This window comes from Pterocles gutturalis, unplaced genomic scaffold (genome assembly GCF_000699245.1).
Source record: "Pterocles gutturalis isolate BGI_N339 unplaced genomic scaffold, ASM69924v1 scaffold4105, whole genome shotgun sequence".
Lineage (NCBI taxonomy): Eukaryota > Metazoa > Chordata > Aves > Pterocliformes > Pteroclidae > Pterocles > Pterocles gutturalis.
In genome coordinates, this window is record NW_010143150.1 from 25,408 (window position 1) to 51,973 (window position 26,566).

General features: G+C 42.7%; 1 protein-coding gene across 1 annotated transcript in view; it reads left to right on the top strand.

Moving 5' to 3' along the window:
• The window catches only part of LOC104469875 (neural-cadherin-like), a 38,271-nt gene extending 14,405 nt beyond the window's left edge, over positions 1-23,866 (top strand). The window contains exons 13-32 of the mRNA XM_010084597.1: positions 1,759-1,886; positions 3,056-3,242; positions 3,403-3,546; positions 5,684-5,967; positions 7,999-9,616; positions 11,553-11,646; positions 12,328-12,512; positions 13,124-13,356; positions 14,222-14,499; positions 15,846-16,060; positions 16,358-16,485; positions 17,254-17,381; positions 17,513-17,645; positions 17,728-17,908; positions 18,286-18,452; positions 19,102-19,366; positions 20,122-20,302; positions 21,632-21,885; positions 22,811-22,965; positions 23,378-23,866. Of these exons, the coding sequence (XP_010082899.1) occupies positions 1,759-1,886; positions 3,056-3,242; positions 3,403-3,546; positions 5,684-5,967; positions 7,999-9,616; positions 11,553-11,646; positions 12,328-12,512; positions 13,124-13,356; positions 14,222-14,499; positions 15,846-16,060; positions 16,358-16,485; positions 17,254-17,381; positions 17,513-17,645; positions 17,728-17,908; positions 18,286-18,452; positions 19,102-19,366; positions 20,122-20,302; positions 21,632-21,885; positions 22,811-22,965; positions 23,378-23,779 (5,360 nt within the window). The 3' untranslated portion in view covers positions 23,780-23,866. The remainder of the gene's footprint in view (positions 1-1,758; positions 1,887-3,055; positions 3,243-3,402; positions 3,547-5,683; positions 5,968-7,998; positions 9,617-11,552; positions 11,647-12,327; positions 12,513-13,123; positions 13,357-14,221; positions 14,500-15,845; positions 16,061-16,357; positions 16,486-17,253; positions 17,382-17,512; positions 17,646-17,727; positions 17,909-18,285; positions 18,453-19,101; positions 19,367-20,121; positions 20,303-21,631; positions 21,886-22,810; positions 22,966-23,377) is intronic.
• The last annotated feature ends 2,700 nt before the right edge of the window (positions 23,867-26,566 follow it).

Genomic DNA, 26,566 nt, shown 5'->3' on the forward strand with positions numbered 1-26,566 from the left:
CCTACAGTGCAGTTATTGGTATCAGAATTTGGCAGAAACTTCATTTTTCTCACAGGCAAATAGTCTTTTTCAATAACTTAGTATTTAGTACGAAAAAAAGATTTACACACATGTGTATGCATTAGAGGGAGAAAAAAGCAAATTCAACACCTTTAAGAGAGAAATAACCACCAGAAAGTTTCATATGCAGAATTGCCCTTTATTCATGCACAAGCACACTGAAAAGGAAGTATTTTATAGCATCTTATTTTCCTTACCTTGCTCAGTGAATTTGATGAAACTTATCTCTAACAAGACATATTGTCTTCTATAAAATAAGAAAAAAAAAAAGCCTGTTAGGAAAGGAGCTTTCACAGACAAATATGAATATAAGAGAGAAAGAAAATTGGGATTTATGAGAGCCCACACCCACAACTTAAAAAAAAAAAAGTAATTTAAGACATTGGTCCAGCAAAGAGTTGTGTGTCAGAATCAACGGAGTCATGTGGCAGCAGTAAAACTGAATGTGGGCTTAAGGGTTTGCAGAATGAGATATTAAGAATTTTGTCTGCTCTTTATAAAGGCAGGTGGATCCGAGGAACTGTCATTACAACTCCTCTGTTTTGGTACTGTGCCACAACACAGGAAAACGGCTTCCTTAAAATGAGGCTGTTAAACTGTGAAAAGTACAAAAAGGCACAGGGCACTATGCAGCATTTCTGAGTTCAGTTGTCTTACAAAGAGAAACACTGGACTGATTTGTGGTGGGTTGAGCAGGAGGATGGGATTCCAGAACAGTTTAAATGAGTCAGGGCTGCTGTAGTCCCTTGTGCCCGCCTGGTCCCACACAGCAGTTTTAGGGAGAAAATGTGTCAGAAACTGGCCCTTCAAAACACTGCACGTACCTTTTCCAGTTTAGCTCTCTACAAGAGTCAGGCAAGGAAGACAAGCAAGACCAGCACTGATGTGAGCTTAATGTGACTTTGCCTTGTGCCTATCCTGACCCGACTGCAGATGGCTGCTACCGGGGCAGCCCTTCCTTTCCTTCACCTGCGTGATCTCACCGCATCCCTTGCGTTGGATCTGGCGATTACGCAGCTGCAGAGCGTGTCAGATCAGCTAGCCCCATTCTCTCCAGAAAGTCAGTCTTCTCTCAGAGCAACACCACGGGCACTGTCAACACAGGGCCGTGTGATCCAGCTCGTGGAAGGAGGATCCCATGGGTTAGAGCAGGATGACAAGAGTGGGAAGATCAGCATGCTTCCTTTGGACATCGACCACTAGTTAGATGTGGCTAACATGCAACTTCATCCTAAATAATCGTTAGGTCGTACAGCCTAACATAACTCTGGCTGTACTGCCCTGCAAAGGCCAGGAAAGACTGTCTTGCCTTCTTCATCCACTCTATAGACTCTACAGTTTTCATTGACATTGTTCCCTTAATAAAATGTTGAAATTAACTACTGCTGTAGGTAACCAGCTCTTTACAGACTGTGAATGAAAGGTCTCCTGGCATTCATGGATTTACTATAAGAAGATCTCTGGTCAAATATAATTAGCTAGTATCTTAGCTGAGATTAGGCCACTGTCTCCCAGAAACTGCTCAACGTCTATAAAATGCCTTCTGGCAGCTGCCATGAAAATGGGAAGACCCATTTCTTCTTACTATGAACAATTGGAGTTCTTTCTCCAAGCAAAATTATGATAGTGGGAAAAAATACAGTTAAAAAAAGTCTTCAAACATTTTCTCATCATGGTCTTCATCACCTCCTTTTGCAGATGTCAATGATAATGTTCCATTCTTCGTGTCTTCTAACTACGAGGTGTCTGTGCCAGAAGGAGCTGATGTTGGCACATCTGTGGTTCAGGTGTTAGCTACAGATTTGGATTCTGGCCTACATGGAGAGGTTTGACCTTACATCCAATTCTTTTCCTCCCAATAGTCAAGCTTTAGTCTCGTAATTAGTGAGAGCACACAGACAGCAGATGATGACAGGGTAATGAGCCACAAACACTTCTTGCAGCGTTTGTCAAGCATTTGTCTAGCATGTGCCTGATGTACATAATATGGGATGCAGGCAGAGAAGATGCTGTTCACAATCTTGGGATCCTGCATCATAGCAGCTCATCCTGATCCAGCAACCGTGACAAAGCACATGTCATTCTCAGGGTGATTCTCAGGGTTGCCCCCATGATATGACACATGGAGGTGGCTGCAGAACATGTTTCCAAACTCTTGCCTCTTTAGCTTGTTATTTAATTGACCAACAGTGATTACGGTCAGTTAAATAGGACTATTTAAATATGGTCAATTAAATAACATTTAATTTGGCCATCATTCGTCAAGTTCAAACCAACACTTGACCATCATTATCATACTGACTCAACCCTAGGAAAAAGCAGTATTATGAAGGAAACTGCTACTTTTCTGGGCATCTTCCTGAGCCTTTTCCAAAAATCCTGCTAGCTCTTCTGGGAGAGTACAATGGGTAGCAGAGATTTGCTGTTCTGTAACTGGTATTTTGAAACCTCTGAAGAGTAACCTGTGTGGTGTAACTGCCTGGCAGTGCTCTCACCACGACTTGGGGGTTGAAAATGGCTTTTTTTTGGAGGAGAAAACCAAACCTTTGTTAAAGGGGAAAATTTGGATAGCTTTCAGAAGTGAAGGTTTTCATTTGCTCAGTCTTGTTGAGCAAACTAGGACCCAAATGCTCAGTTAACCCCAGTTTTTTGAGATCAGAAGCACAGTGGGTTGCTAGAAACTAGGGAAGATGTAATTCCATACTTTCTCTATCCTTCTGTTATTTGTGATTTTTTCTAACTGCTCCAACTGGACACTGTTGGAGATTAGATACTGCACTTTATATCACTGGTACAGATGTTCTGTTTGAGAATTCTGGTTTTTTATATCAAAATGGTCAAAAGACTTATAAAAATTCTGTCCAGATGAATTGTCTTTCCTCAGAATGTTGCTGCTTTGCAGACAGCCCCAGGAGGCTACTGGAGAAGGGGGAGGTCACTTGGACATACAAACAAAAGTGGAAAATGCAACCTCTCTTAAATATTTCCTTTTTAGGTTCACTACTTGATATTGAAAGATGCCAGTGAGGACTACCAGTTCTTCACCATTGAGCCTGAGACAGGAATTATTTCCACCCGTGCATCTTTTGACAGAGAGAAAAGAGCCTCTTACTTGATTGAGGTTCAGTCTCAAGACTCTTCAGAATCTGCTAGACCTGGTGTTCATGGGCAGCCCAACACAGGTAAAACTAGTAAGGAATTATATATTGGGTAGAGGATATCAGAGATTGGGTTCCTTAACTTTTCTGGACTTGATGGGCATGTGAGCTGTCTGGAATATGACAAGGTATTCCACCTCTGCCCTTTCTAAGTCTGCATGTTCCTCTTGCATCTGCTTCTTAGACACAGCCTACGTAAGGATTTTTGTTGGTGATGTGAATGACAACGCTCCAGCATTTCCTCGGTCAGTGTATGAGGTCAGCATAGATGAGGACAGAGATGTTGGAAGTCCTGTTGTGACAGCAACAGCAGATGATGAAGATGAGGGTGAGTGGGCGCTGCATGTCTTTCTATGTCCTCTAACTATTGCTGTGTGTTGTGTTAGGGCTACTTCCTTCATAGGCAAACAAATCCCTGCATTCAGGAGATGATTAAGCATTTGTAAAAGTGAGAAGTTCTGGGGACATGGGAGCATCTTCTTTTATCAGGTGCTCAGGTTTGCAGTGCAATTCGGTGCTCAGTTTTGCTAGCTGCAATCTCTTTGGGGCAGAATGAAATCACCTGGAGTCACAACCCTGCTGTAACTTCACAAGAGGAAACATAAAATCTCACTCACTCCTGAGCATGTGCTTGCTTTGTGCTGACTCCAGTGCTTTCCAGATCTCCCTAGGAGTCAGTTTCACTTACTACTGTTGCAAGAAAACCAAATCTGTGTGCTTTTTCGTGAGTTAATGGGTTGAATCTGCTTGTGGGAGACTCTGACAGACAGTGGAAAATGTGGGATGACATGGCCAGACAGGAAGGCAGGGACAAGGCAGGAAAAAAGGGAAAGCCAGGCCTTCTTTTTGGGCTTGAAGTGTTACATCAGCTCTGATGGTGTGGAAGTGCCCCTACAGTGTGGTGAGACCAGATTTGCTGAGCCAGTCCAACAGCACGCACCACCCGTCAGTTCCCATCTTTGCTTCTTCTGGGGCTTTTTCATGAGTTGGTTAAGCGCAGCTTTCTGGAGGAAAACAAACCTCTTGGTGAAAAAGAAAGCAAGCGGGTGTGTTGGTGATGGAGCCCAAATAAGCACCAGAGAAATGTGTTGCTGGGAGCAGGTGGGAGCTGACCATTGCCTTCGGTGGCAGTGCCTGTGCCTCTTGGTGCCTGTGGTGGAGAAGTAAAGGGTCATTTAAACCCATCTGCTGCACTTGAGAGGATTTGGCAAAAGCAGCTAGCAAGGGATGCTGAAAGGCAGGCTGCAAAGGCAGACAGGCTCTTCCAAGCACTAACAATGTTGAGTACAGCCTTTCCACTTCCTTGTCGTCCGTGTTGCTCTAGTCTTCGCATCCACAGATGGCTCATGACTGAAAATGCTGAGTGTTCTTTCTGCTCCCAGCAGTTCACCTATTTAATTTGGGAAATGACTTTTTGTCCTGGAATGCAATATCATGTATTTTTTTTTCCTTTTCAAATAAGTAAACATGAAGCACCTAACAATTTTATTTTTTTTATTCCTAAATGTTTTGCAACAATCAAACAACTGTTGTAGAGATGGAATGTTCTTCTGACATTAATTCTTGATCAAAATAGAGGACTTCTGTTACATTTTAGCACCATCCAGTGGTTAAAAAAAAATAAGTCAAGAAATGCTGGCATTTGAAATGGGAAGTTTAGGAAACATTAAGAAAAAATAGCTTCTAGTATTTTAATAGTATGTTGACAGGCATATGCTTCGCTGGGTAAAAAACTGGCTGGATGGCCAGGCCCAAAGGGTTGTGGTGAATGGAGTTAAACCCAGCTGGCAGACAGTCGCAAGTGGTGGTCCCCAGGGAACCTGAAAGGAGGTTGTAGTGGGGTGGGTGTTGGTCTCTTCTCCCAAGTAACAAGGGATAGGACAAGAGGAAACAGCCTCAAGTTGCACCAGGGGAGGTTTAGATTGGATATTAGGAAAAATTTCTTTGTGAAAAGGGTTGTCAAGCACTGGAACAGGCTGCCCAGGGAAATGGTTGAGTCACCATCCCTGGAGGTATTTAAAAGACTTGTAGATGTGGTGCTTAGGGACATGGTTTAGTGGTGGACTTGTCAGTGCTAGATTAAACATTTGGACTTGATGATCTGAAAGGTCTTTTCCAACCTAAATGATTATATGATTCTATGTTACTTTTTTATCATTGGCAAATGAATGCACAATAAATTAGAGGCACACAATTCCTTCATTACCAACAAACAGGTATTTGTCTGCGACTGGAAATTATATTGTAAATATAAATGCAGACCTAACCTGCAATCTACCATACACAATCCCTTCAAATTATATACACGGATCGTTCTGTTTGTGTCTGTGCCTATGTTTTATCTCCCGCACACACTATTAACAGTCTGGGCAAATAAGGTTTCTCTTGGATACATGTCCACTGTGTCTAGCTGGATTGAGCATACAGAGAGTTGACAGGCAGTGGCTGTTTGCTTTCTCTTGTAGGTGCAAATGCCAAACTAAGGTATCAGATCACATCAGGAAATGCGAAAGGAGTTTTTGATGTGGAACCTGAGGTTGGAACTGTCTTCATTGCTCAGCCTCTGGATTATGAACAAGAACAACATTACGAGCTCCGGCTTGTAGCTTCTGATGGAAAATGGGAAAACCACACTCTTATCATCATCGATGTTGTCAATAAAAATGACGAAGCACCAGTCTTCACTCAGAACGAGTATCAGGGCAGTGTCTTGGAGGAGCTCACAGATCTGCCTGTACTTGTCCTAAAGGTAAAGCAGTTTGCACGAGGCAGGGCAAAACCTGACATTTTGTTCAGCTCAATCCCGTTATGGTGGGTTGACCCTGGCTGGAGGCCACTCCCTTCCTCAGCTGGACAGGGGAGAGGAAATATAACAAAAGGCTTGTGGGTCGAGATAAGGACAGGGAGATCACGCAGCAATTACCATCACAGGCAAAACAGACTCGACTTGGGGAAAATCAATCTAAATTATTGCCAATCAAATCAGAATAGGGTAATGAGGAATAAAAACCTAATTTTTAAAATACCTTCCCCCCACCCCTCCCTTCTTCCCAGGCTCAATGTTGTTCCCGATTTCTCTACCTCCTCCCCCTGAATGATGCAGGGGGATGGGGAATGGGGGTTGTGGTCAGTTCATCACACATTGTCTCTGCTTCTCCTTCCTTCTCAGGGGAGGACTCCTCACACTCTTCCCCTGCTCCACGGTGGGGTCCCTTCAACCGGAGACAGTCCTCCATGAACTTCTCCAACATGAGTCCTTCCCACGGCCTGCAGTTCTTCATGAACTGCTCCAGCGTGGGTCCCTTCCATGGGGTGCCGTCCCTCAGGCACAGACTGCTCCAGTGTGGGTCCCCACAGGGTCACAAGTCCTGCCAGCAAACCTGCTCCAGCCTGGGCTCCTCTCTCCATAGGGTCACAGCCTCCTTCAGGTGCATCCACCAGCTCCAGCAGGGGTGGGTTGCATCCACCTGCCCCAGCATCAAGTCCTCCACAGGCTGCGGGTGTATCTCTGCCCCACCGTGACCCTCCATGGCTTCAGGGGCACATCTGCCTCACCATGGGCTGTGCCACGGGCTCCAGTGCCTGGAGCACCTCCTCCCCCTCCTTCTGCACTGACCTTGGTGTCTGCAGAGTTGTTTCTCTCACATCTCTCTCCTCTCTCTGGCTGCAATTGCTGTTGCACAGGGGTTTTTTCCCCTTCTTAAATACGTTCCCACAGAGGTGCTACCACCATCACTGATGGGCTCAGCCTTGGCCAGTGGCGGGGCGGGCCTCGGGCGGGGGGCGGGTCCGTCTTGGAGCTGGCTGGCATTGGCTCTGTTGGACATAAGGGAAGCTTCTAGCAGCTTCTCACAGAAGCCACCCCTGTAGCTCCCCCGCTGCCAAAACCTTGCCACGCAAACCCAATACACCCATCTATTCACACAAATCCAGAAAGACAGTTTAACCAGGGTGGGTGAGTTCTGGTATTAAGATTTAGCTAGCAACTTTCTGTAAAGAAGAGAATAGAGTCTGGTTGAATTGCTGTCATGGACTGGCTCCCTCCTCCAGCATAAATGTTGAAAAATGTGATGACTTTCCTTTACAAAGCAGAGTTGGCATATTTTGAGTAACTGTATAAGCATAGCATGGCTGGCACATGTACCTCATGCATTTAAGTCACAGACTCTTTCTTTGTCTGCATTGTTTTCTAACAAATAAACATTACCAAGGATTGTTCTTTGACTCTGAAACTCAATCATTTTCATTATTCTGTTCTTAGAGCAGTTTCTGGCATGTGGACTACTTGGTTGGCCCACCTAACAGCCTCCCAAACAATTTCTGGATGCAAATCAGGAGCTTGGAGTTTTCTCTCGCCTGTGCTGATAATTAGCTTGGATGTATGGCCACTCCGCTCTTGCAGCCTTTTGTTCACCCAGAGAGAAGCAGCCCCTGCTTGCCTTTGTATTCCAACTCAAAAGAGTTCCATAAGAAACATTTGCTCAGCAGATCTGCTATTGCTTCCACTTGGTTCTTCCTGCAGTCACTTCCTGCAGTCTTTCCAAAATACACCATGAGGCAGAATATATTAGTCTGTCTAAACATGATATTTTTCTTTCTCTAGGCTGTGCATGATGTTTATTGAAAGAGTACTTGACCTGAATGACTCAAACCAATAGATGTTTGCTGTTAAGATGCATGCTATTTATTTAGCCTGCACAATACCAACTTGCATCAATAAAAGAATAGTGCTTTCCCCTTTTCTTTTACCTAAACACCTACCTGCTGTGGCTTGTTCCAGGTTTCTGCAACAGACCCCGACCAAGCGGCTGATCAAAACGCCATTAACTATTCCCTGCATGGACAGGGGGCCAGCAGTGAATTCAGCATCAACGAGAACACAGGCGAGATCAGCGCCAATAAAAGGTTAGACCGTGAGAAGCGATCGACGTGGCGCTTTCTTGTTCTTGCAACGGATGAGAGTGGAGAGGGACTGACTGGCTTTGCAGACGTGATCATAGAAGTGAGGGATGTGAATGACAATGCCCCCCTTTTCCTCTGTGTGTTGGATGGCTGTTTCATGGGCCACATCCCTGAGGATTCTCCGGCAGACACTCCTGTCATGGAAATGACGGCAGTGGACCTTGATGACCCAAAGGCTGGTGTGAATGCTGTGCTAACATACAGCATCATTCAGAATGTCCAAAATGAAATTAATCTGAACTTGTTCTCAATTGACTCAGTTAGCGGCACCATCTATACAGTGCTTGGGTCCCTGGATCGGGAGAAGGAAGACAAGTACCTAGTAGTGGTTGAGGCCAGAGATGGAGGAGGGCTCGCTGGGACAGGCACTGCCACTATTTTGGTGACAGATGTAAACGATCATGCTCCAGTCTTCCTGCAAAGGATCTACACAGCATTTGTCTCTGAGAATGCAAGTATTAACGCTGAGGTGGCGGTGGTCTCTGCTGTGGACAGAGATGAAGGAGAAAATGCCATGGTGACGTTCAGCATCGTTGATGGGGACAATGACCACAAGTTCTCCATAGAGACAGATGAAGTCAACAACTGTGGGTTTATCCGGCTACGAAAGCGGATTGACTTTGAGAAGCCTCATGAGAGGGTGTTCAATTTGACTGTGAAAGCAGAGGACACAGATTTCTTCAGCATAGCTCACTGTGTGATCTATGTGGAGGACTCCAATGACCATGCTCCTGTCTTCTATCCCCAGTTCTATGAAGTTGCTGCACTGGGGGAAGACGCACCGGTTGGCACCAAAGTTGTTCAGGTTTCTGCTGTTGACATGGATTCTGGCCTGAATGGAAGGTTTTCTTTCCACCTGCTAAACAAGTCTGACCCACGTGGCCAGTTCTCTGTGGCTAGTGATGGGTGGGTGGTGGTTGCAGGACTGCTGGATCACGAGACAGTGACACAGTACCAGCTCATTGTCATTGCCACTGATATGGGGCAGCCCCCTCTGACTGGCAGTGCCACTGTTTTAGTAACTCTGCAGGACATAAATGACAACGGGCCAGAGTTTGAGGCTCATTATAACCCAGTGGTCTGGGAAAACACAGCTTCTCCACAGGCTGTCCAAATGAATGAGACCTCTACTTTGCTGTACGCTAAGGACCGAGACACTGCTGCTAATGGAGCACCTTTCTCCTTTCACCTTCTCAGTGATTTCGATAGTCTGACGAACTTCAACTTGCAGGACTTCCACAATGGAAGTGCCTTGCTCACCGCGCTGCGTACCTTTGACAGGGAAGTGCACAAGGTGTTCTACCTGCCCATCCTCATCACGGACAGTGGGATCCCACCAATGAGCTCCACCAACACACTGACGGTGAATATTGGGGACCAAAACGACCACCCACATTCTGCTGGCTACATGGAGTGTCTCATTTACAGCTATGATGGTAAATCACTCCCTGATGCTTTCTTCCAAGTGTGACAGTAAGGTCAAAGGAGCAGTTGTGAATTTCACGGGAGGATTATGTCCTGTTCCACATAAACTAAGATCTTAGTAGAGGTGCTACCGAAGTTTGCTTAAGCCCCACCAGAGACCAGTAGGTGTGTGGGGCACAGGACTCTGGGCCGCTTGGTTTATGGAAGACACTGAGCCAGCCTGAAGAATAGCACAGCTGCTATTCTGTGCATGTTTCTATCAAACTTGAGTAATTGTCTCTTGTTTTCAGATGCAGTTTTCCAACAGCATTAACATTTCAGGGGAAAACAAATTAACAAAATTCATAATGTTGCTGAGAAGCGATATGTCTGAATGCTGAGAACCTTCTTACTTCTCCTTAAACCTTTTTCCTCCTCATACTGAATTCAGTTCCAGTGAATACTCTTAAGCTGAACTCATGTGTAAACTGCCTGGTAGACATCCATATAAGCCTTCAGCTGACAAATGCTGTAATGGGGAAATTTTCTGTGAATGTTGGCTGCAGGCAGTGCAGGAGAAGCCACCTTTCTCTTCTTGCTTTGGCAGTGAGCTAGCAGTTCTCTTGTGACCCAGGGTCTCCACATAATAAGCTCAACAGCAAAACAAAGCACACAGGTAAAAATATTTTGGGGTGCTTGCGTCCTTGTAGGCTCAGGTCATTCCTTCCTCTTCTACTCTGCTGTGTATCCAACGGTTTGATAGCACATTAAATAGATTGTCTCTTGTGGGCACACTAGAAACTACTTCTGTGTAGATGCTGTTGACCATTTATTTGTATGGAAACATTCTGCCTGTTGTGTGCTCAAGTTAAGCTTATTGTAAATTTGAAACCAGGTCTGGTTGCTATTTTCTCAGAGACTCTGCTTGTAGCCTAAGTACCAGATCTTTTCGTTAAGACTAAATTCCCTTTTAGTTGCCTCTTTACAGGTTAAACTCATCTGTATTGATAATTTCTGGGAGGGACTATTCAAGTCTTCAGATCTTTGGTTATTTAAAATATTAAGGAGAGGCAGAATCAGAAGGCTACTATCATGTTGTATGTTAGTTACATTAATATAATGTGGGAGACAAACACCAGGGAATCCTGAATACTCTCTCCTGCAAAATATCCAACGAATGTTGCCACAGTTGCAGGAGAGGTATAGTTTCTCTCCTTTTTGGATGCAGTCACTCAGTTGTCAGGGTTTGTGCTGTTCGCTTTCACAAGGTAAAGTCTCACATTTTTTCCTGTTCTTTGTGTATGCTTGATTTTTTACTCAGTAGATATATGAATTCAGATGCCTGCGGATCTTTCCTTGAGAAATAGCTTTTGTAAAACAAAAAGGATACTAATTTGTGAGCCTTGCTGAGAGGGTGCAAAACCAGCAGAATACATGCTGCTTTCCAGCTCACCCCAAAGTCTCACCATCTACTCAAAATAAGCCTGGATACTATATTTTGGACATCCTCTCTGTCTTTCTGTAATTTCCTCCAAATTGCTATTGGGTTTTGCCCTTTATAACCTGGTCAGCGTATTGATTGTTTATCCTGCCAAACCCCGATCCCTGTCTAAACCACTCTGTAAGTTGGTTGGATACTGCAGCCAAAATAGTGAAAATGAGAAATTCTGACATTGTTTCTGAATCTCTTTTACATCTTTCCTCAGAGGTGGCTTGTCTTTTTTCCTTCTTGTCTCGCTTTTCATTGCAGCCACCAGTTAAGTTAAATCTACACAGCCATACAGCAAACACCAAATAAGCAGGACACGGTGTGGTATTCGCAAACTGGTACGCATCTTCTCTAAGGAACCACCACAACTATTTTTGTAGAGCTTTCAGACTTCAGATAAGCCAGGAAAACTTGAATGGCCAACCTGTTTGTGTGTGTGAGAGGTCTGACTGTGCCACTTATATGCTATGTTGGTTTAGGTATCCTTCCCACAACTGTACTGGGCCAGGTCCGTGCCCCGGATGATGACGACTGGGATCGCAAAATCTACCAATTTGAAGGGAAAACATCAAGGTATTTAAAAAGAAAAATGGGAGTTGGGTGAAATGTATGGAAAATTTTTCCACACACAAAAATGTAAAAATTATTTAAACCACCTTTTTTTGAAAACAAGTGTGCAAAAGCATTTTGCTGGTTAGACACTCGTGTGTAGCTCTCCAAAATCTCTTCTGAGCAGTAAATAATGCTGTGTGCCAAACCAGTCCCCTTTCCATTGCCTGATGGGCTAGGACACCACTCCAAATTCTTGTTCACAGTCATACCCATAATCATTATCAGTGAGTCACTACAGAAAAAGTACCCACTAGCTTCCATCCTTCATCCAGACTCCTGGAGAATTGGCGTTTCTGTGTCCCAGCTGGTTTTAAGACCTTATTTGTGTTGAATGTATTCATGCCAAAATTTATTCACTGTTTCCAAAATTATGGCTATAGTAGCCTGAGTCTTCCTACACAGTTACTATGGCGTAGAAGCAGGAAGCAACCTTGACATACTGATGAAGAGTCACCAGGAGCTAACAGAAGGCAATGTAAAAAAATTCTGTTCTGCCCTGTCCCTTCATGGGGGAACACATCTGCTTTCTTTGATAGCTTTCCCAAAATAAAGTGGATCAGAAAAACATAAAGTAGTGTTGATAATTACTACTTAGCTTTTGACCTTCTCATGCCTTGTTCCTTGGCTTAACTCTTATTACAGGTACTTTATCCTTAATGATAACTCTGGTTTGCTGACTATTAAAGAAGGAACCCCACCAGGAACTTACAACATAAAAGTTAGAGTCATTGATGGAGTCTGGCCAGATGTTGTCTCAACCGTAAAGGTTATAGTGAAAGAAATCAAAGATGACGCCCTCCATAATGCTGGTTCTATACAAATAAAAGGTAGGCAATGTGATGAAGTACATTAGGATCATAATACTGAAATCTGCCTCTTTAAGGTAACTGCTGTGTTAGAATTCTAATGCTCTTAGACGTGTGATGAGAGTTAATAGTTTTCTATGTAAGTGCTTGAAAATGTTTCTTTGTTTGCGTAGTCCTCCGACACTGCATGTGAAGGTGCATCTATGGAGAAAAAATGCAAGAAATGCTTGTCTGATGCAAAAGACAAAGATTAAAGATTTCTATACCAACTTTTAAACAAAAGAGTAATTTATATTTCAGGAAAAAAAGCTTTATTTGAGCAAGGGTCTGCCTGAAATTCACTAAATTATTTCAATCTTTGTGGAAAAGTAATATCTTCTTAAACATGTTTCTGATTTAAAAGAATAATTAAAAAAAAAAAAGGAAATTAGTAAGAGTCAAAAAGCTTCAGAACACAAACCCTGAGCAGAAGCCAGCATGGAAAATTTCAGAGCCTAAAAATGAAAATACTCCTGAATTTGCATCTGAGTGCATTTTGTGCAACCTTAATATTCATTCTGTGGTGCTCCTCTCTTTTATTCCTACAACAATTGCTAGATATGTGTTTGTCAGGCTTTTAACTTCTATTACAGATATCACACCAGAGGAGTTCATATCCCAATCCCCTGAAAAACAGAGTAAATACGACCAGATGAAGAACCTGCTTTCAGAAATTATATCAGTCCAACTCGAAAACATTCACATTTTCAGTGTATTAAATAGCCCAAGTCAAGCCCAAGGAATTGATGTTTGGTTTGCAGTTTATGGTCCACCTTATTATAAAGCAGAAAAACTTAATGGCAATGTAGCAGCCTCCAGAGCGTGGGTAAGTATCCGTACGATGTTTGAAACTACAGCATCTTCTCATTGTGTCTATTCAGATAATATCCATTGCCTAGTGAATGTGCATACTTAGAATGACTGAGGGAGTAATGTGTGAAAAAAAGGGATAGTTTTAATCAGTCAAGTCAAACAGTCCTTTAGCACTTATATTAAAAGTTTCAAATATGAATGTTTTAAAGCCAACCTATAAATAAGTACTAAGTCACCCAAACACAAATAGTTTTTAGGAATGTGAGCATGTTTTTCCTATTGAAAAGACAGCAAAATTCTATATAAAGGATGTTTGGCTGTTGCCTTTCTACACGGTGTCATAAAGTTTCAATTTATAGTCTTCTACACAGAAACGTTCTGTAGCTGAAACTCACAAACCAGTCAAAAGTTTCAACATTCTGAGTTAGTTAAGAGGGCAAAGCAATAAAATAACCACTCTCCATTGGAAAAACAGGTTGGAAATGTGCATTGAAAATGTAGTAAAATTCCTGACCCTCTTGCAAAAATAGTTTTGTTAAGAGTTAATTGACTGCTCTGTTGGAAATGTGTCTGATGGTACACAGAGGCTGCAGTAAGAGTTAGGTTTTAGAATCAGTGCTGCAGTAACTAACCTCAGAAAAGGTATTTCTTCATTGCACAATGCCCTCCCAATATTTTTAAGATAGAATCATAAAATCATAGAATGGTTTGGAGTGGAAGGGACTTCAAGTATCATCTAGTTCCAACCCTCCTGTTGGAACAAAGTGGCACAGCAACCAGTTTCAAGAATAAATAAGACTTAGGCTTTTCATGGCTGTCATTTGTGATCTTCATCTCTGTGGAAAAGTCAGATGAATGCAATTAATTGTTCTCCACAGCTGGAAAATGTCTTGGATATAAATATCACCCAGATTGGCATTGATGAATGCGTGACTGCAAACTGCACTCATAGCAGTGGATGCATCAGCAAGCATGAACAGAGTCGTGTGCCAACGATAACCACAGCTGGAAGTGTTTCACTGGTGTCTGTGACAGTCCTGAGTCATGCCCTGTGTGGCTGTGCAGCTCGGGAGAGTCCTCATCTCTCCTGCTCCTCATACCAGACAAACCCATGTCTCAACGGTGGCACATGCATGGATACTGATTTGGGCTACAGGTTGGTCAAGCTTTGGTGTGCAAACAAAATGTTTCTAGTTCAGTCTGTAAAGATGACTGGGAGCTTGAGGAGGTGTCATTGTGTGTCTTCTCATTGTGGCTGATCTGAGTTTTGTTATACTTCACACACAGGTCTTGCAAACAAACCTCTATTTTCAGGGAGGTACTTAGTTTCATCATAGTCTGGGAAAACCTCGTGAAGTTTGCAGGCTGCACAAGATCCATTAATGCCACTCAAAAGGCTCTTATTTTGTACATCCTACATTAAAGCTTTTAAACACTTAAATGACATCTCTTATGTCACTGAATAACCTCTTCCACACATTTCTTGCCTAATTTTTTCTCAAAAATGACATCTCATAGATAGAATAGTATAAAGATGAAAAAAATGATGGGACTATTCTGGTGCAGAATGAGCCTGGTCCCCTTCCAGAAGGCAAGCCTTAAGCATGTTTGCTTAAAAATGATCATGCCAACATAAGAAAGCAGAAACCACTAGCCAGCCTCTTCTGAGAACCCTTGCTAGGGGTCATAGGACTCAGACTGAAGCTGCAGAAGCCCTGGTCACAGTAAGATCTGAATCTGACATTGCCACTCAGTTATAATCGACCAGGGAAATTCTGCTGCCCAGAACCTTTCATAGGCTCTTCCACCTTGTCATTCTGCTCTCAGTAGGTACCAGCAAAATATGGGAAGTAGAAACTAAGAAATATGGGCCCGGCTGGTTTTCCTCCCTGTCCTCCTGGCCATTTCTGTCGCTCCTTTGGTTTCCTCCTTACAGTTTCTGTTATTGCCATGCTGTGATTACTCCTTTCTATAGAATCCCCAAAGTATTACGGAAAGAATCCCAAGCATTTATCTTTTCTAGTGTAAAGGAAATAAACCAGTAAGTAGCTTGCAATAAGAGTGACATTATCAAGATCTATGACTGTCATCTCTTTTCTCACTTCTTCTGGGTGATATTGCCTTCCCACACCCTTCCTTTGCTTTCCCTGTCAACATTATAAAGTCTTTAAACAAGCTGATAACTAAGCCTAGTAAAAAGCAGGTCTCTTTTTTCAGCTGAAGAGATTAGAGGTTTTGATGTGTTTTGTATATTATAACAGCTCCATTGTTTATTCACAAAATATTATTGCATAGACATATTATCATTTAGAAGTAAAGATAAATTGCGTTTGTACAAACAAGCCAACAGGGAACATTTTATGACAGGAGTTTTGTTAGTGCTTAACCCGCGCTGTGGTCTGGGCAACATGGGTTCCTATGTTGAAAGTCCTGTTGTGGGAAGACCCCTTCACAACCTCTGCTTGGATTGTGGATTTTTGCTCTTATTTATTTTTTTAATAGATGCAAATGTTCTCCAAATTTCCATGGACCAGATTGCCAGCAGACAAAACACAGCTTCAGAGGCCATGGTTATGCCTGGTTCCCTCCTCTTAAGCCTTGCTTTGAGAGCCGCATCTCCTTAGAGTTTATCACCGAAGTCGCCAATGGCCTTCTGTTGTACCATGGACCAGTGGCACCAGGGCAGCCTGGACAATGGGAAGATTTCGTCGCATTAGGTTAGCAACTTAAAGAGCGTTTGTCCTTTGTGTTTGTGTGAAGGTGAGATACTACTTCTTGAAAGTACTTGTTGTTAGGGTTTTTTTAATAAAAGGTTCAGAAGGTTGGTTTTGGAGAATAAGGAGAATGCAGAATAATTTGCCAGCATGCCCAGTTTGTATCGTGTTAGGAGATGGATTTTTTTTTGATCTGGCTAAAGAGCTCCTCCAACCAAAATGTAACAGTAACAGTCGTTTCAACTGGGTTTGTGTGGGAACGTGGTTCGTGCACACCCAATAAAAGCCTTTCCCTTGCAGAGCTCTCTGGTGGCATCCCATCACTGACTGTGAGACACAGCTCTGGTGAGCTTTTCCTGCAGCTGTCACGAAAAATTAATGTTGCAGATCGCCGCTGGCACAATATTAAAATTATTCATGATGGAAAGGCAAGTGTGAATATGTACAATCCTTGGGAAGCACAATTAATGTACTTAGTTATCCCTCCCAGATCCTTTCTCCCTTCTTTAGAGTGCTTTCATCAATCAGTCTTTCATCATCTCTGCAACAAGAGGTTTGTCAGCTCAGATGCTGCCTTAGTCTTGAAGCAGTGAAGCAGAACAAGACCTACAGACCTGTAGATACAGACCTGTGATAATCCAGGGTCTAAATGCTTCCTGGACTGATGGAGTGAAATATCCTTAATTTCTCTAAGCGGGAAACTCTGCCCCACCAAGTGACATTAGACATGCAGCATAAAGGAGGTAGATACGCGTTTGTGTAAGGGGAGTGTCTTGCTGATATAACAAATGTGAAGGCATTTGCTAGGTTGCCCCTTCCTCTCCCCCATAAGACAAACTGGGGGGCGTGTCAGGATCTGGAGTGGGGAGCCTGGCAGACTGTCTGATCTGCTAGATTGTCTCTTTGGGTTCTGATTTGGCAGAAAATACCAAGAAAATCCCACCATCTCTCTGTTGTGTCAATGACTTGGCATGGTCATTGTAGAGTCAGATCTTTCTTTTGTGTGGCTCCTTAGTTATACACCATGTGCAATAACCTCCCAGATTAGTATGTGGAAGTGTTTTATTATTTTAATAAAGTTTCCCACACTGTAATTGCTAGTTACTATTCTTCCTTCTGCTAAGAGAAAGAAAATGTGTAATTAAAATGTACACATATCCCTGGATGCAATTGTTTTAAATAATGCCTTTCTCCAGAAAGTGAAGCTGATTCTTGACCACTGCATAAATGTCTCAGTTCGAGACGATGACGGTGGCTTTAAGAAGATGTCCAAAATGGATCCATCTGCCTGTGAAGCCTCTGCAGAGACTTTGGGAACTCAGAGGTAAAAATACCCAACATGAACTGGAAACATAATTGCTCAAAATAGCTAAGGAAAAAGGAAAAAAAATAAATCTGCCCAGTGCTGTATTTTGCATGCCACTAACTCTTTTTTTTTCCCTCCCTTCCCTTCAGCATGGGTAGGCTCTTCAGTGGCCATCAGCCCCTGCAGCTGGGTGGAGTTAAGAAGACTTTGCCTTACCACAGTTCACAAAGGCGCTTCAGAGGGTTTGTGGGCTGCATCCGCAATGTCATTGTTGATACTAAGGTAGGGCTGCTAAGACCAGTCTTGGGTTTACTGCTGTTAACTGTAGGCACCTGGTGTGATGCTTCTCTTTGTCCTGTTCCAGGTCTACGATTTAGAGCACCCTGCAGAGTCCTTGAACAGCGCTCCTGGCTGTGTCCTTACGGATGAAATATGTCAGAGTGGTGGGGTGGCCTCCTGTGGCATCCACGGCAAGTGTGTTGGTGGTTGGGATTTCTTTCGCTGTCAGTGTTCCCCAGGATATGCTGGACCAGCATGTGAAAAAGGTACTGCAAGTTCTAGGGAGAAATTCATGGTGAGGGTCTGTGGGAAGAACACCAAGCACACCGCTCTAAATTTGCCACAAGTTGGAACTGAGTAGCCTAATAAGACACTGCTGTACTCTGGGAGTGATTTAGATCTACAGTGATCCTTCTAATTCTTGTTGAATAAAGATAATGTCACAGATGAGGGTCTTGGTGAGACCTACTTTACTCTGTGGGGGAGGCAATTAGCCAGATGGGTTGTTTTGTCCTTTTCATCACAACATCTACCCCTCACCACTACCAAACTCATTCAGAATTGGTTCATTCTCAAGCAGTGGAGATCTGCGGAAGCAGTAATTTCTGAGATTTTTGCTTTGGTTTTATGTGTTCATGCTTAGTTCTTCCAGAATGGGCTTTTGGAAGGGACAGTTGGATCCATTATGAGCCGAGAAGCATCCTCAGCACTCACAGCACTCAGATCCAGCTGATGGTGCGCACCCGAATCTCCCGCAGCACCCTCCTCAGCTTGGCCTCTGCAGATGGGAATGGATACATCCGACTGGAGGTGAGCAGTCCAGAAACACCCCTGCTCTTAATTTCCCACGGACTACCCCAATAAGAGAAAAAGATGCAATTTCTGATTAAGGACACCTATTCTGTAATGTAATAAAGAGCAAGAATTTTCCACATGAGGGTAACTACTCTAATTTGTGTTGCCCTTCTCAGTATTATGCTTTTGTAGTGTGCCATAGGCTCTATCTGTTTCCCTGCCTGCAAAAAGTACGGGTGAATGCATGTGATACACGTGAATAGATCATTTTGTCCTGTTGCCTTTTCACTTTACTGCTCTCTATCTCTGGCTATAAAACTTGTCCCTCTGTTTTTGCTGCTGTTGAGAAAAGCTGTCTGGACTGTATTAGCCTGGGAGTGGCTAATTGCCACTGTTGTAACAGGGGGGTCAGCTGGGAAGACTTAGAGGTAGACATCGATATATGGAGAAGACTGATAAAAAGGTTCGTGTGAGTTAGAAGAGTGGCCTGTAAAGAGCTGATAATTTCTGGACCAGCAGTTTTCTTGTGGTAATTTTTATCTGGGAAGAAAGCACTTAAAAACAAGAGTGACATTTTAATCAGGCCCATTTCTTGAGGCAGGACTGTATAGTAACATTTAGAAGTGCATTTCTGTTATTAAAAGTCTTTATTTTCTTCCTCTAGGTGGTTGAGGGTTTCTTTAGTGTTAATTTCAGCTTGGGGGACAAAAATCACTCTCTGAGAATGAGGACATTACGTATAAACAACGGCCAGTGGGTTCTTCTGACCATGGAGCGCTACAACAATGAATTTACCCTGCGGGTTAACAGTGGTGGAGGTGACCAGGAAGTGACCTCTGTCTTGGGTACGAATAGATGGTTTGAAATGGATTGGGCAAGCATCATGCTAGGAAACCACCTTCCCAATCATTCAGAGAGCGATTTCCAAGGTAAGTGACATGATGGTTTCCAAAATGAGGGAATTAAAACCTAGAAGTGGTATCTTTGAGTGTATTGGAGAGTCTAAAACACAGATAAGAATTCACAGGGAGGCATCTATGCCTGTGAAATGCCACGTCCTCTACTAGAGGATTCAGAGCTGATGTTCAACGCTTTATGTTGAACTAGCTGGTTCTAGTGAATATATGAGATTTTCTGTAGATGTCAAAGAACAGCACTTCGGCTTTTTATTTCCCATGCCAGAGGCCCTAAGTAGGGAACTCATGCTGCGATCTTTACTCCCTTTTTGCCTCAAAAGGGTTAAAGGAACAGACACAACAGCTCTTGGTAGGAGGAGAAGGATCTGTAAGGCAATTCGTGGCACACTCTTCATTTCCTGGGGTGGGGTGCTGGGACTGGGGATTGTGGCTCAACAGAAGACAGCTTTTTCAATTATGTCGCTTCTCATTGAGCCTGACTTTTAAGATTCTGTTTTAAATCTAGATTAATTTAGTGGAGCTGTACTGGTTCATAGCACAGTTATGAAGTATTGTCAATCTCTAGATTAGCCAGAGCACATAGGTACATGTCCTGTAGCTCTTCTTCTAAAATAAAACTGATAAGCAGTATAAGGATCTTTTTAAAAAATGTTTTAAGTTTTCTACAGTGCTCTAAGGTCTCCCCCATATGCACTGGGGGCAAGGCTTGAGGTGGGGAGGTTGCTAACTAAATATATTTCTCTGTGTATTCTTCTGCTTTGATGCAGGTTGTATGCGTGATGTCCAGCTGAATGGTCTGCCGCTTCTTGTGGAAGGCAAAAGCACAGAGTTTGGCTTAATTCTGAGGCGGCAAGGTGTCACGATGGGATGCCATTCCAGTGCCTGCAGCAGCCAGCCCTGTTACAGCCCTTTCCTTTGTGTAGACCTGTGGAGAAAATATGAATGCCGGTACATTAACCTTTTGTTTTCATTCAAGGGTGGCTGGGAAGCTCTTTCTTTCTACCTTAGTTAAGGCAACTTACTTCTAACAGTGAAAATCCCTACTGCTGCTGGCCAGAGATGGGCATCCCAAGGAAAAATCCTGCTGTCTCTCATCTCTCACCATGGACCAAATTTGCCTTTTCCTCCAAGTCTGATATGGAACCTATTTACTCCATTTGTTCCCATGGTGAGATGATCACAGGGCAGTGAGGAAGTGAAATGCCCTTTGATAAAAGGCAGATTGCAGAAGCTTTGGTCTCTCCATCTCTGTGTGAAAAAATAGAATGTGATATACCATATATATAAAAATATGTCTATTGCATACACAATATATATTTACATATATTTTCAGTAAAGAAATTGAAATGAGTCATACTTTGTATGAAACAATGAGATTTTTAAAATTAGACTGTCACAAAACTGGCTTCTAAAATTGGCTGCCCAGGGTCAGAACTAAAGTTGGTATCCATCACATTTAGTTCCTTGGAGAAGATCCAGTTTTTAAAGAAAATTTTCAAAATATATATTAAAATATGCAAACCAAAATACAATCATTTCTGTTAAAAAAAACCCCAAATGTACATACATGCAGGGCTGGGAGAAGGAGCCACTTGAATTCCTTCAATTCAGCCAGAACTTGGCATTTCTGGGGCCTGGTGATTCATTGCTGAAAGAGGCTGTGAGATGGTCTTAGTGTGCCTGAGGACACTCCTTTCTTCAGTCCACTTGTGAAAGAACAATATGAAGGCTCTTCCAGTTATTCACTGGTATTTCTTCTTTGTGTTGTAGAAAACAGGTCTGTGCTCGGGCCTCTCCAATTACATATCAGAAGAAATCACTTTCTCTGCTAATTAAAGTCCTAAAAGACAAGATGAGTCATTCTGAGCAGGTCAATGACTTCTCTTTTCCCAAGGCCCAGATGAACATAACAAAGCTTAAACTAAGAGCTTACTAAACCCATTGATCTCAGGCATCCATTTACTTCTAGGGTTTCTGAACACATTTGAGAAAGAGGTTTTTTTTTAACAAACTCCTTCCTTTTTTAAGGAAGCAGTGAAGCTCTTCTGCATATCTTCTGGATAGGGGAAGGAGAACGTATGTTCATGTTTTCATAAGCCTACTGGCTCACTATGGTAGAGTTTACATCTATTTCATACTCTCAATGTGGGTTTGGGGTTTGCTTGAAAATACTTTGATTATTTGCTTTAAAGAAATAGTAAGAAACTTTGCACAAAAGAATGTACAACTCCAGGTGCTTTGCCTGCCTAAAAGATATCTTCTGCTTTTGTTGTTCAGGTGTCCAGCTGGGAAAGTAGAAGTGACTGACAACCTTACAGGGCTCAGACACTGTACCTCATCACCCTGTGGACACTGGACCTGTAGGAATGGGGGTACCTGCGTGGCTCAGTCCCAAGACAAGACGATCTGCCAGTGCCCCGATGGTTACAAGGGAAGATGGTGTGAAATTAGCCAGGTGAAGGCTGGAAGACCTGTTGGACTCAGCTCAGGCTCTATTCTGGCAATCAGCATGTGCCTCCTTGTCTTCCTAGGTAGGAAAGCAAGTACTTGTCTTTCTTTTTAATCTTGTACCTTGCTCCGCTACATCAAGACTGTTTCACCCTTGGATGTTGTAATCAGTGGTTCACTTTTTCTGGAGATCACCAGTTGGGAGTTCCTTTGAGGATGCTAAAAGACAGGCATCAGCACATAGTTACAGTTCACTTGCTTTGAAGCCAGTTCAAGCAAATTTAGGACTTCTCTCTTTTAGGATCACTTATTTTCAATCCTTCTTAAATAAGAGCTTTCCATCTATGTGTGCAAATCTGTGTGCAGCCACATCCACCTGAAACTCCCATTTTGCCCTGAGCCCTTACATTCATATTATGTACCACCTACAGCTAGTACATGCTATTCACATACTAGGAAGGCAGAGATCTTCCTCTAGAAAGTTTATGATCTTAACAGGCAAGCCTCATTAAGAGTGTGGGGCAGGAAGAGATGTTCACACTGTGTCCAGTTGCAGGCGCACTTTGGCCAAAAAGTTAATAACAGCGTAACACTGTTCCTCATATTGATAAAGAAAAACTGCATATACATCTCAGAATAGTAGAGACTTCATGATTATATTACACTTGTAACCTTCATTAAAACAGTGTTTTACTTATTTTGGGTATCTTATTTACTCAGGATTGGTGAAAGGCCAGAGATTGGCCAAAATGCCTTCTATTTAAATGGATTCCTTTAGGTAAGTAAAATACTCTTTTAATGAAGTTTATGATGTAATATACATAAATGATTCTTTACATTCCTAATATAAGTTGTTTATATATTAACAATTATGCATTTCTTACCTGAGAATTTAGTTGTCAAATTAAGAGTTGTTTTAATATCTCAGGAGTCATATAACTACTTGTTTGTTGTGCATCATACTTTGTCATATGTCATGTAACAAATATGTGTCTTTATTTCTTCCAGCACTCTTGGTCTCCTACACAGTGTGGAGTCAATGGGGAAGCTCAGGGTTTCGGAAAGGAGGAATTTACCACATTCCTGAAGAGCGTGAAAGCTGGGAGGATGTAAGAGAAAATGTCTTCAATTATAATGAAGAAGGAGGTGGAGAACATGACCAGGTATGATGCAGCTTCAGTCCAGTCTTTGCAAATCCCACCTCTCCTCACCTTCCTTTGCCAGACCTTTTATTTAACTTATTGTCCTCATCCAATTGGTGCCTTTTTTTTTTTACCTGAAGTGAGTGGGAGGCTTCTATTTCAACCTAATCTGTACCTTTCATGATGCTGGTCATCTGTGGCCACCTTTGAGGGGGCTGCTCTGAACACGGCATTCTTGCTTTAGCAGAAGACTATCATTACGGAAAGGGATCTGGTGTGATCTGAACTTAGCCCTCTGAACTAGGGCCTCTATTTTCTTCAGTTTGTAGAAAATTCGCTGAATCCAGTTTTGTGTTGCATTGAGTTTTAAAACATATTTTGGAATCCATTTCCTTTTGTCTTCACTCTGATATTTACATTCTTTTTTTCCCAGAATGCTTATGATATAGATGAACTGAAGAAACCTCTCCATACCATTCCCCGCTTCTCCTTGAGGGCAGCTGCTCCACACTCCAGGACACCCACTGGCCCAAAAAGAGACTCACTCCAAAAACATGCACATCAGACACAATCAACTTCAGCCGTTGCCAGCATCACAGACTTCAAGGAATACGTTTCTCAAATCGTCTGGGACGCAGACAACGATCTACAAAGTCTTCCAGCTGATACTATTCATTTTTACTGCTTAGAAGGGCAATGCTCTCTAGCAGGGAGCCTTAGTTCCTTAGACTCCATTTGTGGTGATGAAGATCTAAATTACGATTGCCTCCAAGAGTGGGGGTCAAAGTTTGACAAGCTTAAAGAACTCTATAAGGTCCCAAACGAACATTTGTAACTGGAGTTAAAGGAACTTCAAGCATTGCCGTGACATACGGACACTACTTTTAAAAATGCCCTTTTTTATATATAAGGTACATCAAGTAATTTACTTGATGCAAGTTTTTAGTTGCAGTGTTATATTATCCTCACTTTTCCCAGGAGTGATAATCTAAATGGTCTTTTTATATGCACTGTACAGTTATGGAATGGTAGAAGCGCAAAGACTTTTAAAGTATGAATTCTCTTGAAAACTTTTGAAAGTAGGATTTGTATAGAATAGCATGATAATATCCCTTTTTATTTGTGTAGACCAAAGTGACTTACTAGAATTATCCTGGATGCAAGCTCTTGAATTATTTTCTCCCTAATACTAATAGGAAACCTATCAGGTGGGTAACAATGGGTGGGGCATTTTTTTTTAAATGGCATTCCTTTTAGACTGTGAAATAATTATTACAAATGTTAAATATAAAATATCTTAAACTTCTGTTTTTCTTGTCAGCTTTTATCCTCCTAAACTGTAATCTCCCTTGACATCACACACACCACCTCACTCACTCTTACAGGCTGCCCAACCATGTGAGACTTTCTGTCTGACCCTTTTTCTAATTACCTGTAAAGAAGGGAAAAGAGTGGAAAGATCGTAGCTGTGAACAGTGCTTTGCCAGTGTGACAAGTTTACACTCTTAAAAGTGGTTTAAGGCCTGGGAAATGTTTCTATTCAGTATGCTTTTATTTGCAACTTTGCTTTCCACATGGAACCCTTCTTCAAAGTCTGCAGCTGGGAAACAGGAGAGCTGATAGCTGGTGTGAAGCAAGGCTAGAAGGAAATCCAGACAAAAGTTAGAACTGAATTCTTTCAATCAGGACAGCCATTGTAAAAATTGGGATCCTCAAAACAGAAAGCATAGGAAATCTACCCTGTTCCCCTTTGCCTCCTACTCCCACCTCCCGAAAAAGGACTGTGGTTTGAGCATGGAAAGGGAGTCAGGAAATCTATTGTTGAACACTCACCCCTGTGACCTGTCTAAGGTTAAATAACCTTAACCCTTTCTTTCTTACCTCTCTGACACAGGGACAATCTCAATGCCTGCAGTGATGTGCGAATGTTAATGGGTGCTTATAGTGTGCTTGAAAGCTCTGAAATTCTAAGAGCTTTTTTTTGTTTGTTTTCTGCTCAGTGCTTTTCTAGTTACCAGTACAACACGATACTCAGCATTTGTTTTTTATTGAGGTCTTGACACTTCCTTTGATTTATAAATAGTGTCTTAAAATTAGGTCTTTCATCACCACTGATCATTTTACTTGGCATAAAAAATCCAAATGTAAATTAGTTTTGTACCTAGAAGGATGATTTTGATACTATTAGAATAAGTATAATTTACATTGAAAATTCACTGGACTGCCACAACTTCTCAAATAGGATGCATAGTGGCTCACCACCAGGTCCCTCAAGACCTGCAGATGCATCTCATCAAGTCCCATGGACTTGTGCACCTTCAGGTTCCTTAGATGGTCTTTAACCTGACCTTCTCCTACAGCAGGGGCTTCTCCATTCTCCCAGTCCCTGCCATTGCCTTCTGCAACTTGGGTGGTGTGGCTTGACCACTTCCAGTGAAGGCTGAGGCAAAATAATAGTTGAGTACCTCAGCCTTCTCTGTATCCCGGGTAACCAGGTCTCCCGTTTCCTTCCAGAGAGTGCACACGTTTTCCTGTTGAGGAGCTTGGTAAACTGCCTCTTCCAAAAGAGACTAATTTGAACAATGTGCTGGAGCTGTTGCTGACAGGCTAGGATCTGGCAGAGGATTATTTTGTAATTCATAGTCTGAAACTGAAAATTGAATATATGGATGCATTAACCAATAACTTAGGAAAGTTGAAGTAGTTATTTTTTTTTCCCCTCAAATAACTGAAAACACAAAGTAATATGCATGACAGAAGATAACATTGCACTGTAGTCAAGACATTTAATGGACTTTTATCCTCACGGAAGACAAGAAAGAGGAAAGTTCTTCTGTTTCTTTGGATCACATATAGCAAAATGCAGAATGTTTATGGCTGGCAGGTCTAGCTGCATAGTTAGATGGACTGAGACTGAGAAAGGGCCACACCAGGCACCAGTTTGATGCAGTATCCCCTGCAGAAGTTGTGGCTGTTGAGTAGACGAGTAGCTCTCCTGTAGAAAAGGAGAAAGAGCCTAGTTGCTTCCACCAATGAGTGGAGCAAAAGGTATTTGCGTTGTGGATCTACATTGAAAATTCCCTATTGAGCCTCTGTGAACCCTTTTCTTGGTAAAATAATTTGAGAAATTCAGCCAAATGACTGATGTAGTTAAAAGTTTCTGCTGCTCATCCTGCTTCTCCCCCAGACACTGACATCCTAGGAAGAGGGGTAGGTGGAAAGCCTGAAAACCAGCTCCTGGCTAGTTGCAGCTTAGAGATGGCACAGACAGACGGGACTGTGCGGACGTGGGCATCTGGGTACCAGCGGGAGCTACTGCTGAAAGCAAGCAGGTGATTTTGCCACTTCACTTGAATCTACCCTCATTCGTGGATAAGAGGCTTCATTTCTTTGCCATTTCACCAAGAATTAGGGTGTGCGTGGCAGGAGCACACAGAGGATCGGCCACTTCACCCCGGGCTGAGCTGCGGGGGCCTGCCTGGGAGCTCTCCCTTCTTGCCCTCTGCTAGTCACCACAGACTTGACTCAGTAGCAGCAGCAGCGGAAGGGAGCGAGGGAGGCAGCGGTAAGGTAAGGGACCGGCTACGAGCCCGTGGGCTGCGATGGCGCGCCCACCCCTCCC